Genomic DNA, 17,210 nt, shown 5'->3' on the forward strand with positions numbered 1-17,210 from the left:
AGCAGGATGTGAGTGTTAAAACCACCTGCTTCAGCCAAACCGTAAACATCTGTCTCTCAGGTTGACTTCCCCTGCGTTCCGAGGTGCCTTAGAGGCTCAGGGCTGAGGCACCGTTGAATCAACCGTTCACTTCTGAGAGGGATCACGACCACCCCCTTGCATTTGAGACCAGAGGCCTGAGCCGGGCAGCCTGCTGAGGTCCCTTCGACTGGTGAAGCTGTTGCAGCCCGGCAGACAGTTCACGTTGGCTGAGCCAACGCCAGGCAAGCCCCAGTGACCCACATCATGGCCTTTCCTTTCCTGAGGCCCCTCTCCCCCTCCTTCCTCAGACACATGCAAACAAAGTCTGTCCCTCAGGACCCTTGGGGTCTGGGAGAAACGGAAACCTGACAGTGATTCCAGAAATTTCCTTCTTTGCCCTCATGACAAAGCCTGGTTTCTTTGGCTACCAGGCCCAGGCCCACTCAAGGCTACTCCATCCCCAGAATTTACACCATCAGCAGATGGCAGCTAACTACTAACCCCTCTCCTCCCCTCGCCTACCTTCCCAACCAACCCCAGCCTGGTCCTTTGTGAGGGGGAGACTCATCCACAGACCCAAGTCAGGGCCGATAATAAAAAAGCACCAAGATAGAAAGAGAACAAGCTGTTTATTTTCTGTTGAGATTTTATCTATAGTCCTAGCCACAAAGCTCTCCTCAGGTGGGTTCATTGTGGGTGTGTGGGGCTTTCTCCTCACACTGATCTGAGTGGTGGTGTGACTCTCCAAGTTCGCCTCTAACACATGATGTGAGGGCTTTAGAACCAGCCAGTAGTGACGTTATCTCTTCAGAGGGGTGTGATTTGACCAGAAGCTTAGACCATCCTTCTACATAATAATTAGTCCCAAGTCCTCTGGTCTGCGGTCCATGCATTCCCTGCTTGAGATTCGCCAGCATTGACCGGCAGACAGCAGCAGCAGCCACGGCGGTCTAAAGCAGGTCAGGTGTCGCGAGAACAAACAGAAACTGCAGTCTTCTAAGACCGTGGCACCGCTGTAAATGACATCTGGAGGATTTGTGACACTGACTTTCCTGTCAGCCCCTTGCGTGAGCAGACGCTCTCCACGTGTCCTGTGCGGTATTTAAGATGAGCCAGGCATCCATGGATCTGTCCAGACTCGTTGATGTCATATATACTCGTAATATATTTGTTTGTGTATGGAGACAGGGAAAAGGAAATGTCATCACAGTACTCTCTTAATCCTCCCCCAGTTTCAAAGTGCTTCTTCCCCTACTCTTCTGAAATAGCCTGAATTTTAGCAGAGCTTATATATAACGTATATGTATATATTATAGATATATATTAAATTGATCGTCCCTGCATCTGGGTCCCCGAACTGATTTGATTCTAATTGAGTGTCATACAGTTTTCCCAGGTTGGATGTGATTGCTGGTGCTCTCTATCTATCTCTCCCACCTTCAGGCTAAGCTCTAGAAGGAAAGTTAGAGCCAGGAGCCCTGGGACATAGCGGCCAGGCAGATTGCTGGAGCGTAACCCCCCTTGCTCTGCTGGAGACATGCTGTCATAATTCATGGGGGAGTAGTTCTCCTTAGCAGGAATAGGATTATCTTTCCCTGCTGACCTTTCCCATTTGACCATCCATTGATTTATAGTGGGCCCTACTTTCAGAGGGCAGGAGAATCAGAGCGGGGTCCTCGACTCTGTTCCCAATAAGGCCTTGGCGGCCCAGCTGCCACTCTCCAGAGCGCATGAGCAAGGAGTGGCTGGCTGTTAAGAGGGACCCATGGAAGTCTCCGCTGTTGACAGCCAGTTGGCATGATGGACCCAGCATCACTGAGCACCCAGTGTTGTAGGAGTCTTTTTCTTTTTTTAAGATATATTTATTTTAGAGCAAGAGCACGCACAAGTCGGGGGCAGGGCAGGGCAGAGGGAGAGGGAAAGAGAGGAGAGAAGCAGACCCCCCTACTGAGCACAGAGCGGGACACAGGGCTGGATCTCATGAACCTGAGGTCATGACCTGAGCTGAAATCAAGGGTCCGACGCTTAACCAACTGAGCCACCGCAGCCGCCCCTGCTGTGGAGTTTTTAATGAAGGCAGGGAGAAGCCTGATACTGACAGGGTGACCGTAGAGGGGAGAGTTGGAGGGGCAATGACCTTGACCCCTTTTTCTCTGGCATCAGGCTATCAACATAGCCCCTTTACTCATTCCTTTTTCAGTTTCTTTACATTCCTTAAGGCAAACAAAACCCCCTAAAACCAATATGTTGAATGAACACAGTCCTGCCCTCAATATCGCAGGGGCTTCTGTCCCCGGTCCTCCATTCCGTCAGGAGCTGGGGGTTGGGAATGGGAGTCCTGACACCAGTCAGCCCAGACTCCCTTCTCCTCGGCCCTGAAATGCCCTGTGTCTTGAGTTCTGTTTTGGCAGCATGTTACCCTCAGAGCTGGACTGGGCGAGGACGGGCCCACCGTGGCCTGTGCCACGCCGCTAGCAGCCCCCGCTCCTGGCAGTGTGCCAGGGACCACCAGGGCCTCCTGCCCCAGATGAAACCTGGCAGCCGCAGATAATTCACAAGGTGGGTGATTGAAATTGTCCTGAGGGCTGGCCCTGCCCTTTGGCGAAATGTGAGACTCACCAAACCAGGACCACGGTCTAATGCTGGGAATTGGCGGAGCCCTGGCTTGTCTCAGATACGTGGGCTGAGCTCAACTAGAGAAGATTTTGTAAACAGTTCCTTTCTGTGGATCAGCAATAATCCAATTTTCAGGTCCTGGAGCCAGACACTCCCAGAGGTTCCCCCCCTCATAGTCCTGGGCTCTAGCTTCCTGTGTCAGGTCCAGTGGCTTCACTTAGGGATCCTACAGACATCAGGACTTCCATGCTTTCGAGGCTGTTCTTCCCCACCCCCAGTGACTAATTCCACTCTCAGGCAGGCACCTCCCTGGGTTTGCTTTAACACCCTGAGATACCCTTGAGCTTTGGATCGAGCCCCTACAGGTGAGGGCTTAAGCCTGCAGGACAGACCTTTGTTAGGGTCTCTGGGATAAGATTCTCTGGGTTTTCCTGGGTCAGCCATCAAGATGCTTCATTTGCTTGATAGACGGAAGTTCCTCCTTTTATCCACCTCAGAATGTTTCCCGCTTTAAGTCAAACGCATTTCCTCTCGTTGGCCTCAGTGAGGTTCCACGCCCTTGCTTTCCTGCCCCCCATGTCTCAGAGTCCTTCATCTGGGTCCAACAGGAGTCAATGCACCAGGCGGATGAATTGGATCCTCTTGTAAATCACTTCCTGATTTGTATGGCCAGTGAATTGTATTTTCCTATATCAGATTTTCCTAAGTCTGCCTATGGTACCTGTCTCACTGAGCTCTGCAAACACAACTATTTTAAAAATAGGCATGTTTGTTTTCAGCTTGACAAGTTACAAAGTGCTTTCTCTCCTATTCTCATGTAGCCCACCGAGAGGCAGGCTAAGGTAGACGGCGCTCACATGGTACAGATGAGGACCCCGGCCACTCAGGCGCTTACCCCGAGGCCCACAGCCGGAAGGTCAGGGCCAGGCTCTCACTCAGGTCTTCTGACTCCAAGTCCAGTGCTCCCTTTCTCTGCACCACAGCTGCCTCCCTGAGCATACCGGCTGCCTGGACCCGGAAAACCCAGAGGACGCTGGGGGCCTGGGGGCGAGGGGCGAAGAAGAACTTACCCAGAATTAAACCACTGGTGGGGATGCCGCCCAGAGCAGCTGGCGGACACGTAGCCCTGCTCCCCACAGCGAGCCCCCAATCTGCCTGGTGGCCACTCAACACTCATGGCTTTTGCAGCAGAAATGCCAAGGTGTTTGCAAGGCGTTGCCCTCTTCTGGGATGGGAGTCCTCATGTCCCGATTCATAAATCTCAGCACTGTTTATTTGGCAACACATACCAAGACCCCCTCCGTCCCAACACGCACACACACACACACACACACACACACCCCTAGAGCTGAGCAATAGACAAGGTACCCCTCCCCGTTGAAAGTGATGTCCCATCCCCCCTTCCTGCCCGGTCCTGGCCTGAGGGACTGTTTCCAGCCCCTCCAGAGGAGGCCCGGTGCCTGGGGAGAGGCACCCTCCACCAAGATACTTCACTGAGCATTGCCTGAAGGCTGACTGCTATAGCATGCCCCCTCAGGTCAGGGGCTCAGCGGCTGCCTTCTTGGCCTGCGTCCCCTCTGTCTCCTCCACTCAGGTCACACAGCTCAGAGGAAGAGAGAGGGTCCTCAAATGACTCCCCTTCCTGTGTAGCCAGCCGGTGTTCAGTACAAACTTCCCAAAAGAAGAGGACGACTTTGTCCCTAATGCCCCCCCCAATCGGATCAAAGGAACAGCTGGTGACCAGTTTGCATGCTGAGTGCCACTCCCTACTCTTTGCTGAGCGGTCAGAGCCGTCTGCTTGCTGTGAGCCTTCCCAGAGATGCATGGGTGTCTGGATGTCCTGTCTGGGGACTTAAACCTTCTTTCTGGAGCCTGGGTCTTCTGCCTACAGAGAGACGAGGAGGGAATTGTTGGTCGCAGAGCGCGGAGGCGGGACTCCGTGCCCCGGCCCGGGTGCTTCCTGCCTGCCAGCTGCGCCCTCTGGCGGGGACCTGCGGCCCGATCTTGTGCCCCTGGCTGGGGGAGAGCCTCCAGGTGACTTTGAGCAGGGAACAGGCACTGTGAGGAGTGAGTGTATAACAATACGGGACTTGGGGTTTCAGAGCTGTATTCTGATTGGGTACCTTCTTCACAGGGCCATTTGCTAACAGGTAACTGAGCAGGGAAGGGCGTTGTAGCCTGGGAGGGGCTGCTTATTGTGAAATCCCTTCAGGCCTCCGGGGCACACAGGACTGGGAGCGGAGGCTGGGATGGGCGGATATCACTGGCCCTCTTAGCTTCTAAGTGCACACAGGAGGCTGTTTCTGGACTGCATCCTTCTATGGACGTGCTGCATCGGGTCTGCAAGGCTGCTTCTGCTGGCTGGATCAGTCTCTGGGTGGCTTTCCCTGCTGGAAGGAACCAAGACCAAAACCCCCCTTCTCCCTACCCCTTGGATAGGTGTGCCTGCCCACTGTCTTCCTGCCAGAGGAGCAAGAAGCCAAAAAATGTTTCCATCTTCCACTGCGGGCCCCCTCCCCTAGGCTCTTTACCCTGAACAGAACTGGCTAGTGACTTTTCACAGCAGGGGTCAGCTGCCTGGTTAAACCAGGAGTCCACTGTCTGAGCCCACTCCGTTTTCCCTGGCCCAGAGGGGGGAGAAAAAGTGTTAGACCAAGATAATACCGCCTTTGAATATCTCGGCTTGATATTTGCCTCCATGAGTGAGAAAGGCCAAATGTTATCTGCAAGGTTAATCTTCTGTATTCAAAATTCCTGCCCCCTTTGTCTGCCAGTGTATTCGCAAATCAGCCATTCACTTGCTCTAAGCCTCTGTGATGTTTTGTCTCTTGAACCTGTTTTTTCCATCTGCCAGTTGACTCATTTCTCAGCTCCAGCTTCCAGGGGGCCTCACCTTGGAGCCTCCTGCCCCGAGGGCACCTGGAGGTATCAGTTTCCCTTTTCTCTGCTCAGTCAGGGCCAGATGCCACCTGGTGTGATCTCCTTTCTATTTCAGTCTCCTACCAGCCTGGCTTGGGCGCGTGGTCAGTCTCTTCCCATCCCCGGGCACACGTGGGTAAAAATCCATCCACGTCTGGCTCTTCAAGGCCCTCCAGAAGTGGGGGGCTGCCAGCGCAGGTCCCTGGGGCCAGGCCTTGGCCAAGAGCGGGGCTGCAGATGTTGGAGGCAGCTGGTCACAGGGCAGAGAGGGAAATGCCACGGGAAGCAGAGGGGAGAAGACTGTAGTGAGAAGCAGCCCCTTCTAGCCAAAGTCATGGAAATACATGGTGTCCAGATTGTCTGGTTCTTTCGCATGGGTCAGCCGTAGCCCTGAAGTGGCTGGCCCCAGACTCACCTTTAGCTTTCAAAATCAATGAGAACTTACTTTGGCAATTAAAAAAAAAAATTTTTTTCCTGTTTTGGAAAGAAAAAGTTTAAGCTACTAAGGGGAAATGAAAGATGAGACAAAATTAAGCTGGTTGCCGCCGTGGTATTCATTGAAGAATGAATGATGGAATTTGGGGGGGCTAAAGATGGCAGCCCAGGCGGTGTCTCCTCCCGCTGCCCCTCCTCACCACCACTCTCAGGATCTGTGGCTGTGAAGTCTCCTCTCTAGAGCACAGGTGTACCCCTAGCTCTTCGTCTCAGGCTGGATTTATATGAGGTTGACTAACAGAAAGCAGGCATTTCGGTCCAAGATGCTTCAGCTGTAAATCGGTTCAGTCAGTATGCTCTGCATTCATACTTCTTTGTCTTTTTTTTTTAAACAAAAGGAAAAAAAAGTTTAAACCCCCCCTTTCCTTCTACTGCAGGAGGTGAGTGTGTGGGTGTCCTGTAGAAACCATTGGCATTCACCCAGCTTCGGCCCCAGCCTCCAGATTCGCCATCCCCACCCCACTCCCTCCCTCCATCCCTTGCTCTCCACCCCAGAAGGGGACCCTTTGTCACCATCATTACGGTTATGTTAAGATGCCCAAATTTTCCATGACATATCCCATCCTCCGACCACGTTCAGTAGTGACGACTTTCATACAGGGATATAAATGAGGGTGGGGGGAGGACGTAGCCAGTGGGGAGGGGGGAAATGGTTTTGGCGGGGGGAGGCTGGAGAATGGAGATCTTTTTTCGTCTTTTTTTTTTTTAAAACAAATTTGTCATTTAATGGATCCAAAAACAAACAAGAAAAAGTGAAACAAGAAAAAAATTTAAATCCCTTCCCCAAAAGATTTTTTTTTTTCCTGGACACAAATTGCTTTGTTTCCTGTCACGTTTTAATATCAATATTAACACAATGTGTAGTCTAAAACTAGTTCCTTTGTAGTTTGCATGGGATGTGAATGCTGTCTCAACGTGCCCAGATCTAGACAAGACTGCATGAGCACCAATTCAGATGTGAAAACAAATCTCTCTCTCTCTCTTTTCCTCTCTCTCTCCCATATATATCTCTTTTTCTATTGTGATAATTTGGTGGGCAGTAAAGCACCTCCGGTTGGTTGCCGTAGTGTGTTGAATGACTGTTTTTTTATTCTCTCTCTTTTTGGAGCTCCGAGCTTCTTAGTAGTAGCCTGGGCTGAGTATTCTTGAGTCCCTGCTAATGTTTTCGCATGGCCTTGGTTGAGTGTTAGAAGTTGGGCCTCAGCTGTTTTTCTCGAGTGTTTGGCTTGTAATGACCGGTGCATGCCTGGCTTCTGGCCTCATACCCAGCTCTATTCTCTGCACACCAGTCCTGAATAGCTACAGTGCTCAACCGAATTTTGGCGCGCCCGCTTCCCCGGCAGGCTCCAACCCCGCGCGGCCCGGAGGCTTCCCGGGGGCCAACAGCCCAGGACCTGTCGCCGATCTGTACGGCCCTGCCAGCCAGGACTCCGGAGTGGGGAATTACATAAGTGCGGCCAGCCCACAGCCGGGCTCAGGCTTCGGCCACGGCATAGCTGTAAGTACTTCCCTCCCCTACCCTCCTGCCTCCTTTCCTGCCCATCTCCCGTGGGAGAGTGTACCAGAAGAGCCCAGGGTTGGGGGCCGAGGACAGTGGGCCCCCGCCCCCATCCATGTTCCATCAGCCACCTAGGGCTGAAGCCTCTCTGGATTTTCCCTGAGCAACCAGCACGTGGCCGTATGATGGAGTGGAAGGAGCATGGGCAGATCAAGTTCAGATCCCCACTCCATCACCTTCAGCCCGTGCAACCTTGAGCCTCTTATCCAATGGATTATCCATTGGAACTTCACTTCCCTGGCGGCAAAACCACAATACGTATGCCTCCCTCCAAAGATGGTGTGAGAATTAATGGAAATAGGATACGTCACCTGCTAGCATATAACAGGCCCTCAGTATCGATCCCCCTGCTTGATCCCTGCCATGTGGGCTGGGACTTGAGGAGCTTGGGGACCCCCCACCCCCACCTCAGGATAGCAACCTTGGTCAGTTGAGTCCCAGGGCCTGAGGTCCAGAGGCAGCACTTGGCCCTGGGACGTGGTGTGGGGTTCACGTTCCCTCCCAGGTGGTTTCCTTTGCTAATGTTTCTTACAGTTTCCAGGTTCCAAGTAAGTTCCCATTTGCGTTCTTTAGCGCAGCCCCGCAAAGGCCAGATGCGTTTGATATTTGTAATGCTCTGTGGTTCTATAATCTGACTAATCCAGGCAGTGGAAGTTTGCTTAACAGATTTGCATGCTGTTTTCAGACTGTATTGTTCCTCCCCCTCCTGGTGTGTGAGCATGAATGTGCCTGAGCCTACTCGCTCGCTGCCCCTTCCAGTTGGGAGACAGAGATTCGGCCACCCTCCATTCTAGCCAACCCCAGCATTTTGGAGGCGGTTTGGTTTGGGGGCTAAGATGGGAGTGTCTGCTGTTCCAGGTCCTGCCCCTGTCAGGAGAACCCTGCCGCAGGGGCTGAGCTGGAGAGAACAGAGCAAGTGCAGACAGTCTGGGGCACCAGGGCACCGGTTCCCTGCCCACCCCCACCCCAGCACTGGAAACCACACGCACACCCACATACATGGACGCATGCAAGGGTGCGCACATACACTCTTAACAACGCATGCGCACTCTTTCTCTCACATACTGTCTTACACACACGCGCACACATATGCACGTTGCCACCACCCCTGGCCTGTGCAGTCTGGGTCCTTGTTCAGTTCCCCTCCCAAACCAATATCACTTAAGTCAGGAGTCTGATGAGTCAGATCCCCTCGGATGAGCTATAGTGCCGAATCCAGGGCGTTCTCATTCAGTTTAGAGCTACATCAGTTTGGGAGACAATCTGTCACCACCTAGAGCACAACTCATTTCCATTCGTGGCACCCGGAAACACAGACCCTATTTGTTCTTGAAAGCCTGGGTCTCTTGACCTGTGGGCCGTGGCGCTTTGCTGAAATGACCACACGTGGCATCATGTTTTGTCTGCGCTGGGCCTGCTTTCTCCCCAGCTGGAGTTGTCGGGACTGTGGGCAGAGACACTGGTATCTTTGCCTTCCGGGGTCCAGGGAAGCAGCGCCCAACCTTTTGGGCCGAGGCCTCCCTTTCCCCCTCAGCCACACCCCCCGACCCCCAGGGCATCTGGCTTTCTATTACCCCCTGGGCAAGCAGCCGGGCTTGGGGCAGGGAGTGGGGACTTGGAGGGCTCGGAGCCAGGGAGGGCGGCCTCTGGGCCACTTGTGGCGCAGTGTCTCAGAATCACATATTCATGCTGACAACCACGGTCTAGTCCTAGAGATAATTTCCTTTCCCAGAATATGACCATCTGTTCCCGTGTATAGCGTGCTGATGACCTTAACAATTGTGCAATTTTAGGGACCTTTGATTGCAACGGCCTTTACAAACGGATACCATTGAGCAGGTGCTCCCGTTGCCACCCCGCTGAGGTACTGCCTTCTCTGCCCTGTGTCTCCGCCCTGCCGGGCACGCCGTACGTGTGTGCGCACTGGCATGCAAGTACGCGCGGGCCCGGGCCTCACCGCGCCAACACCTCTCTCCCCTCTTCCCCGACCCCTTGGCAGGGGGGTGGGGGCAAAAACTCCAGTCTTTCACTCTTGCATCCCTTTCTCCAGCTTTCATCATGACCCCCACCTTTTTTTTTTTAATTCTTCTTGATTCGATTCTTTTGATTCCTTTTCTTTCTCTTCTTCCCCACCCCTCATCTCTCTGCATCTTGAAATACAATCAAGAGTGTAGGAAACTGGAAGGTGATCTGGTGCTGGGCCTGTCCCAGGGGGGCGGAGGCAGGAGAACTCTGGGCTTCAGCCAAGCCTGGGGGCAGGGGTCAGGGCCAACCCCTCCAGGGTCCCACGAGATGGCCTTTCAGGTCCCTGGACCCTTGCGATCCCCCAGTGCTCACTGGCTTCGGCCGATGGGGTTCATGCAGTCAAACAGCCAGACTCCATCTTTGAGTGCAAAGAAAACATTTTTGCCAGTAACTACTGAGTAATTATCCAGATTACCGCACGAAAAGCAAATTAAATTAACAACATCACCTGCGTAACATGGATTTGGATCCCTGCCAGTTTCCTAACCTTTTAAACTGAGCTCAAGTTAATTAAACATTTTTTTAAATCACTTTGATGGGGATATGGAAGGGGCGGAGTGGAGGAGAAGGGGAGGTTGGGGCAGTCCGTGAGGGAGCCTCTTGCCATGGTCTCATTGGAAAAATGAGTATCTGTTGCTCTTGGGAAGAACCCCGAGAAGGAAGAGGGGCTCCTCGTGAAAGCTAAGTGTGTACTGTGTTAGTGCGTTAGTCTGGGGGCTTGAAACGTGGGTCTGTCTCTCTGGAAGAGGGAGGGTGACAGCTGAGGCTGGGCACGGGTCCCTGCTGGGGCAGGAGCGCCTTTCCCGCTGGGAGTTGGGATGGAGGAGAAGCAAGGCTGGAGATGGACTTGCCACTTGAGTTTGCGGTTAATCGGATACTTCCCTCATAGAGGGGATCACTCGAGGCCCCCAGGTCAGCCAGGACTCTCTAGGGGGGGCCCAGTTGGGGGACCAGATTGTGTTGAGCTCCACAAATCTCTCTTGGATTTCTCTAATTTGCTGCTAAGGAATCACCTCAACTAATGCAACCTGCCTCTCGTAACCGAATAAACCCCGTGTGTGAAGCCTCCCCACCCCCACCTCCACTCCCCTTCAGCACTGACCCAGCCACTGCTGGCCAGAGCCAGAGGCCACTAACAGTTTGAAGGAGAGCTACTCACTACTAATGAAGCTGGGTTTGGGGGCCCCGGGGAAGTAAGGTTCCTCTGAGAGCAGCATGGGCAGATCATCTCCCAGCACCCTGGGGATCGGAGGTGGCTCCAGCCCTTTGTGGAGTCAGATGGGGAGGGGATGGAGCAGCCACCAGGCACAGCAGATCCCCGCAAGGTCAGACGCCCAGGCTGCCTGGGTGGGCTAGGGCTTCCCTCCACAGCCGGCCCTCCTGGCCAGTATGGGAGCCGGGGGAGAGCAAGGCATCCAGCCCGTCCTCCTTATCCAGCTCTAGGACCCGGTTCCCACACAAGGATAACATAGCCCAGAGATTGGCGGTAACACCCCCCCGCACCCCCAAAATGGATGAAGTGAGTCGACCGAAACACACACTCGTCCATAAGCGAGGTTTCGTTCTCTGCATTCAGTGCCATCCGTCCGCAGAGGCGGCGCCGGGCTCACGGTCGATTCAGGGAGACGCGGCAAGTCTGCGCGACCCGGACCTGTTTTTATTTCCTATAACCAAAACTGGTTCTTTGCCGCGGTGGTTTTTCCTGACCTCCAGTCCTTGATAGGAAATAAAATATTTCTAGATTTTTTTTTAATTTGCATGTTCAGTTCTTGGCAGTCATTGACAGTATCTGATAAAGCAGTTTTTTAAACATTTGGCTTTGAAAACCAGAAGTTTAACCAGAAAAAAAACCCATCCCTCGTCAGTTTGCAATGCACCCATGTAGCTGCGTACCCAGCATGGCCACGTTCGCGGACCCCATTTCCTGCCGTTACCCCCAAGACTTCCACGGTACCGTAGCAAATGAGCAAAAGAGCAAACCAGCGAATGGGTCGCAGAGCTGTCCACTCCCCCGCGTCAGGCGTGGCGAAGATGTCAGATTGCCCAAGCTGTGGTCCCAGTAAGCTGTTAGCCTGGCCATTTCCAGACGTACTCGGGAGCCCGGTGTAGTTGTACTTTGAAAGCGCTAGTTAAAAGTTGCAATAAACAGTACGTTTGCCTGACACATCTTCTCTCTCCTCCCGCTTCCCACCTCGTGTTCTCCTCTGGGCTTCCGTGACCTTCCGCGCCCTGCAGAGCATACCTGGATGTCCAGGCAAGACTGGGCGAAGTTTCTGAGTGGCCCTTTGTTTAGGTGATGTCATCAGACCTGGACCCCCACCAGCCTCACTCCCCACCCCAACCAGAGATGGCTCACTTTGGATCGAGGGTTGACTACATCTCATCATCTCACAAATCTGCTGTAATATAAGACAACAGCTTTTAAATGTGTACATAACCCATGATTTTTGGTTTTGTTTTGTTTTTCTTGATGGTTTCCCTTCCTCTTCTCTCTTCCCCCCCTTCTCCTTTTAAATCTCTTTGAATCACATTTGGTAGTGATTTTGACTTAGTCCGGTAGTCATATAGCTTTAATATCTAGTTAAAAGCTAACCATAGTATAATTGTTATATTAAGGTATTATTTTTTTCTTAAAAAGATTTTTTTTGTTGTTGCTTGTTTTGACTCCGTTCTCACTTTTAAAGGATGCTGAGATGGTAATATTACTCTCAATGTTTTGGTACCAATTCTGAGACTGTATGGATTTTCTGGTGGAGCTGTAGCCTCGGAAGCAAAGTCATGAAGTGTGGGGCGGGAGGTGGGCATAAACTTTCTCCTTTGCGTCGTGTAAGAAGTGAGATGTAGTAGGCTGACTAACAGACTCTATAGCTGTTCTTTTTTGTGACGTCTCTTTGTTAACCTAAGTATATCTATTTTCGGCAATAAGGTAAGGACGACCATGTTTCGAGTGTCCTCCTTTTCTATAAGTGCTTTTTTTCTGTTGAAAGAGGTGATATTATAAGGTTTTTTGAAATTGTGAATTCTAAAAAAAGAAGCGTTGTAAATACAATTCCATTAACTACATAGAAACTATTAAGAAAGAGAGAATCAAAAATATTTTTGTGAGGGAGTCGGTCTCAGGCAGTTCGATGCTCTGTGGAAGGAGGAGGGGAAGGCATGATAACCAAGTCAGTTCCCAGGCGGAAGGACACCCCCCCCACCCGCCGCTGCCAGGACGACCCCGGGAAAAGTGAGAACACTGTTTAGCTCCTTCTGTCTGTGTGATAGACCTAAGAACTGTATTAGTGTCATACCAGCATATTAACCTCTCGTCTGTGCACAGCTTCAAATGTTACCGTCTAGTTAGATTTTTATTTAAAATATGAAAAACTGCTTTTCCCAAGACGTTTTTTAAAACAAAGCTACAATTTTAATATTTAACATATTTAAAGTTTCAAAGCACACCTGTTTGGCTTGGGTGGGGAGGGGGTGGGGGGACATTCTTTTTCAGTCTTAATTTTTAAATATTTGATCATTTTCTATTGTCCAACCATTTCAGCACCTCCAAAGGTCCCTAGGACACTTTGCCTCTCTTTGCTCCCCTGCCCCCCACCGGCCCCCCCAGCTCCGGGGTGGGGGGGGCCCCCTCGGGCCAGGGACAGATAAGCCTGCATTAATTAATAAAACCTTTTCTCCATTCACTTCCTATTTACAAATTAGGAGAGCAACCTTTTGGTTTATATATTTTTTTTAATACCTCAGTGCTGCAAGTATCACCAGAGAGGCTATGGAAGAATTTTTTTTTAATTTATTGTAGATGTAAACAGAATTTTAAAAATAAAAAAAAGTATAAACATCGCTGCACTGTGACTGGTGGGAAAAACACAGTTTCCTGTTTGCACATGTTTAACATTTGGCTGTTAGAATATATGGTCCTCGGTTGGGGAAAGATACTTATGATGAAGGATATTTTTTAATTTAACTTTTTTTTAATATTGGTAATAGGTCGGCAACAGCAACTATAGAAGTACAACTCAATAGATGGCATTAAAACATATTGTAGTGTGGATATATATTTTTTTTCTTTTTTAAAATGTGATATTGACGTTTTATTAATATTTTTTAAATTGTTACGTTTATAAATTTGGTACTTAAGGCACAGCCAGTATGAGACACTGAATGCGACATTTATTATAAAGAGCTGCTGCACTCCTATTTTTATAAATTTTACTAACAAAGTAGGCTAATGTAGACATTCACAGACATGGTAGGGCAAAAGCATCTTCAAACAAAAGGCTCCAAAATGCTCACTCAGAAAGAAAGAAAAAAAGCCTTTTTCAATTCTAATTAAACAGCAAGGACATTTAAGGAAAAAAAAAATCTTGTTTTTCCGATTTAATGTTAGGTTGTTTGGTGAGGGGTGTTTTGTTTTGTTGCGTTTTGTTTTTTTCTTTCTTTCTTTTTTTTTATTTCCAAACAACCAAGTTAAGGAAAATGCTGGGCGCTTTTAAAATATCAAACCTTGTTCAAGTGATAAAATAACAAAACAGAAGTTTTATTAAAAAAAGAGAAAAAAGAAAAAAGACCATCAATTCCCAGAAATTCAGTGTCTAGACTAGGGAATTTGCTTACTCTTACGTCCACGTCGGCGATGTGCCGTGTAGCGCCTTCCTTTCTCCGCATTCCCCATCACCTCGTAGAAGACTCTTTGTTGATCACTGTCTGTTAATAATGTATAAAATGGCTATCTTGTAGGCGTACTGTCCTCGTACTAGTGTAGTGACTTTTTTTCTTCTCTTTCTTCTAGTACATATTGATAGGTATAACGTAATTAAGGTTTAAAAAAAATTTAGACATAGTTATTCAGATTTAGGACCAGTAAGGATAGAACTTTCTCTTATTTATGAAAAAAAAATTGCTAATAATTTTGGGGCAGTTTTTTCCTTTCGATTTCTTTTTTTTCAATTTCAACTTTTTATTTTATTTTTGCTGATCTGATGTGGTTTCAACTAACCCAAGGTCTCATGATGTTCAAATGCCGGCAGACTCTACGGCGTTTTGTAGATTCCCACCCCCCCCCCCAACTGTGAAGGGGTGTGCCATACTACCTTAAATGCTAATGCTAGATATGCAAAACTGGATTTTTTTAATTTATTTTTTAAAAGAGGGAGGCATGGTATATTAAAATGATTTTACTAAGAGAAAAAAATATTTTTTTAAGAATGCTCAGAAGAAATTGATAATCTGTGTGAATATGTTTTAGATGTTTATAATACCTTTTGAAGAGACCCAGTAGCCCATAGCACAAATCTCGTGGAAATCTGATATGTTTTAATGTGGCTACCTAGGTTAAAGTTCACGTTAGTCCCCCCACTCATCTAGAAGTCCATTTCAAAAGATTTTTGTAAATTATTTTAGCACTGATGTTCAGCCTTGTCTTTGTTTCAGTTAAGCTCAATGGCGCACATGGGAACCACCTTCCGCCTTCCCTGGGGGAGAAACCCTCTTGGCTGATGGCTTTTCCCCGGAATCACGAAATAGCCACCGGGTGACTTTCTGGCTTCCAGATCCATCTGCCTGGGACCCCCGAACTCCTCTCCTCCCAAGCAGAGGGGAGTGAGTGGCATTAGCTCCCGGACCCATTCCTGGTTCTACCTGGACATGGAGCTTGACGGGGACGACCAAGCCTTTGGTCCCCTCCCCAGGAGCTTTCTCAGCCCTGGTTTGTGGCCTTCCTCACACCCATTGGGAAAACCAAGCAGCCTCGTGTTCTAACCCAGTCGCTCATTGGCTTGATTCAAACGAAGCCCTGACAGGCCTTTGCGTTTCTATCCTTCATAACCTTCATCCTAATTTGAACTCGTAGCTTGGACTTTAAGGTAGCATGGCTCTATTGCTGTCAATTTACTGTTTCACTGCACAGCAATTCACAGCCAGTGAATGTTACACACATCTTGCTAGACTAGTCTAAAAATCATTGGGTAATTGTTGGTTCTAATGACCTGAAAGGTGTTCAGTTTTTGTTTTCGGTTTTTTGTTTTTATTTTGGGGGGTTTTTTTGAGGGGGGGGTTCTTTTTCATTTGGGGATTTTGAAGAAAAAAAAAATTTTTTTTTTTGGTTCCAAATAGAAAAACAAACCCGATTTTCATCTTTAGTGCAAACGAGGGCTAGGGACTTAGCCACCACCACGCCACACTGCTTCATCCCGCCGTTCGCTCACTGCAGCATAATCAAGAAAAAGCAATATAGTTTACTACATTTTTATTGAAGGTCAGCCATGCTTTCTGTATTATATTGCATATGAAATTGTTTACAAAAGAAACACTAACTCATACTTCTCTTTATCGGTTGGGAGTGGCACGCAGGGACAGAGGGAGACTGTGGGAGAGGGGGGCGCGGGGCAGAATCTTCTTTCTTGAATGTGCTTCGCCAGCCGGGCTACCTTCCAAGGAAGACGAAAGCAGGGAGGGGGGCGGCGAGCAGAGGGACGGAGGCTGGCAAGCACATTGAAGAGAGACGCTGGCGGGCTCCTCTGCCCTCCCCCTCAGCAGAAAAGCAGCAGAATCCGCTCAGCCCGGTCCTGGGCACAGACACTACACAAGGAGACGCTGTACGTTAAGCAATACTTTCATACTGTAATATGTTTGTTTTCTTTCTTTCTTTCTTTTTTTAACCAAAAAAAGTAAGTAAACGAAAACAAAAATATCTATAAATAAAACCCACCCCTCTGGGGAAGCAACCTTAATTCAAACACTTGGCTATCAAATAATCAGAATGTATCGTCTCAGACGGGATTTCATTTCCGGGAGGCAGGGGCACGAGGGGGGGGAGGGGGTCTGAGAGACGAAAGTTCCCGAGCCTCCCTGGAGGGCTCTCGGCTACTGTATTCTGTACATACTGTACCATCCTGTGTGGAGTCTGTGCGTGTCCTCTTGCGTAGCGTGGGCTAGCCAATCTACCGTTCATGGTGTATCGTAAACTCGGAATTCCATATGTAATAAGATGCAAGTCTAAGCGTTTCATGTGGACATAAATGTATCTAAATAAAACTTTCCCTAGCACTGTGGCTGACCTCACCCTTACTTTTATACTTTAGTATGAAACTGATGACAACTTTGGTAGTGAGTATTTTTTTTATATATATACATATATATGTATCTATCTATATATATATCAAGCATCTTTCAGGTCTTTGTGTGTGGCTTTCTTAAAGCCCTGTTGTAAAAAATTACTATGTGGATGGCAGTCTCTCACATCACAGATGTGGAAAGTATAATTTTATATTTGTATTTTCAAATAAATAAGTTTGTGAAAGGTTTCCATCCTCTACTGTGGTCCAGAAATCAATGTGTTTGTCTGACAAAAAAAAAATAAAATACAATAAACTGTTTTGAACAGAGTTGTTTGGTGTTCTTTCCCTTGCAGAGGAGGGCTGGGGGGTGAGTAGCTGTTGTTTGGTTTGGGGGGGGGTGTCACCAAGCACACCTGCCTTCCCCCCGCCTCTCAGCACCAGTGTTGATCACAGCACCTCCAGTGGAGCAGCCCTTCCACTGTCCCCGGAGAGCTGGTGGAACATTTTTATGAAGCGACAAGAGC

The 17,210-nt window shown here is 49.3% G+C and overlaps 1 protein-coding gene across 4 annotated transcripts in view; it reads left to right on the forward strand.

The window, feature by feature from the left end:
- Window positions 1-17,004, forward strand: part of MSI2 (musashi RNA binding protein 2) — a 387,381-nt gene extending 370,377 nt beyond the window's left edge. For 2 of the 4 annotated variants that reach the window (XM_040640879.1, XM_040640881.1), the window contains 3 exons: window positions 7,395-7,549; window positions 9,403-9,473; window positions 11,870-17,004. In XM_040640879.1, coding sequence (XP_040496813.1) covers window positions 7,395-7,549; window positions 9,403-9,444 — 197 coding nt within the window. In that variant the 3' untranslated portion in view covers window positions 9,445-9,473; window positions 11,870-17,004. Of the gene's footprint in view, window positions 1-7,340; window positions 7,550-9,402; window positions 9,474-11,869 lie in introns of all 4 variants that reach the window. The other 2 variants (XM_040640877.1, XM_040640878.1) reach the window with 2 other exon arrangements.
- Window positions 17,005-17,210: the final 206 nt, after the last annotated feature.

This window comes from Ursus maritimus, unplaced genomic scaffold, assembly GCF_017311325.1.
Source record: "Ursus maritimus isolate PB19 unplaced genomic scaffold, ASM1731132v1 scaffold_24, whole genome shotgun sequence".
NCBI classification, from domain to species: Eukaryota; Metazoa; Chordata; class Mammalia; order Carnivora; family Ursidae; genus Ursus; species Ursus maritimus.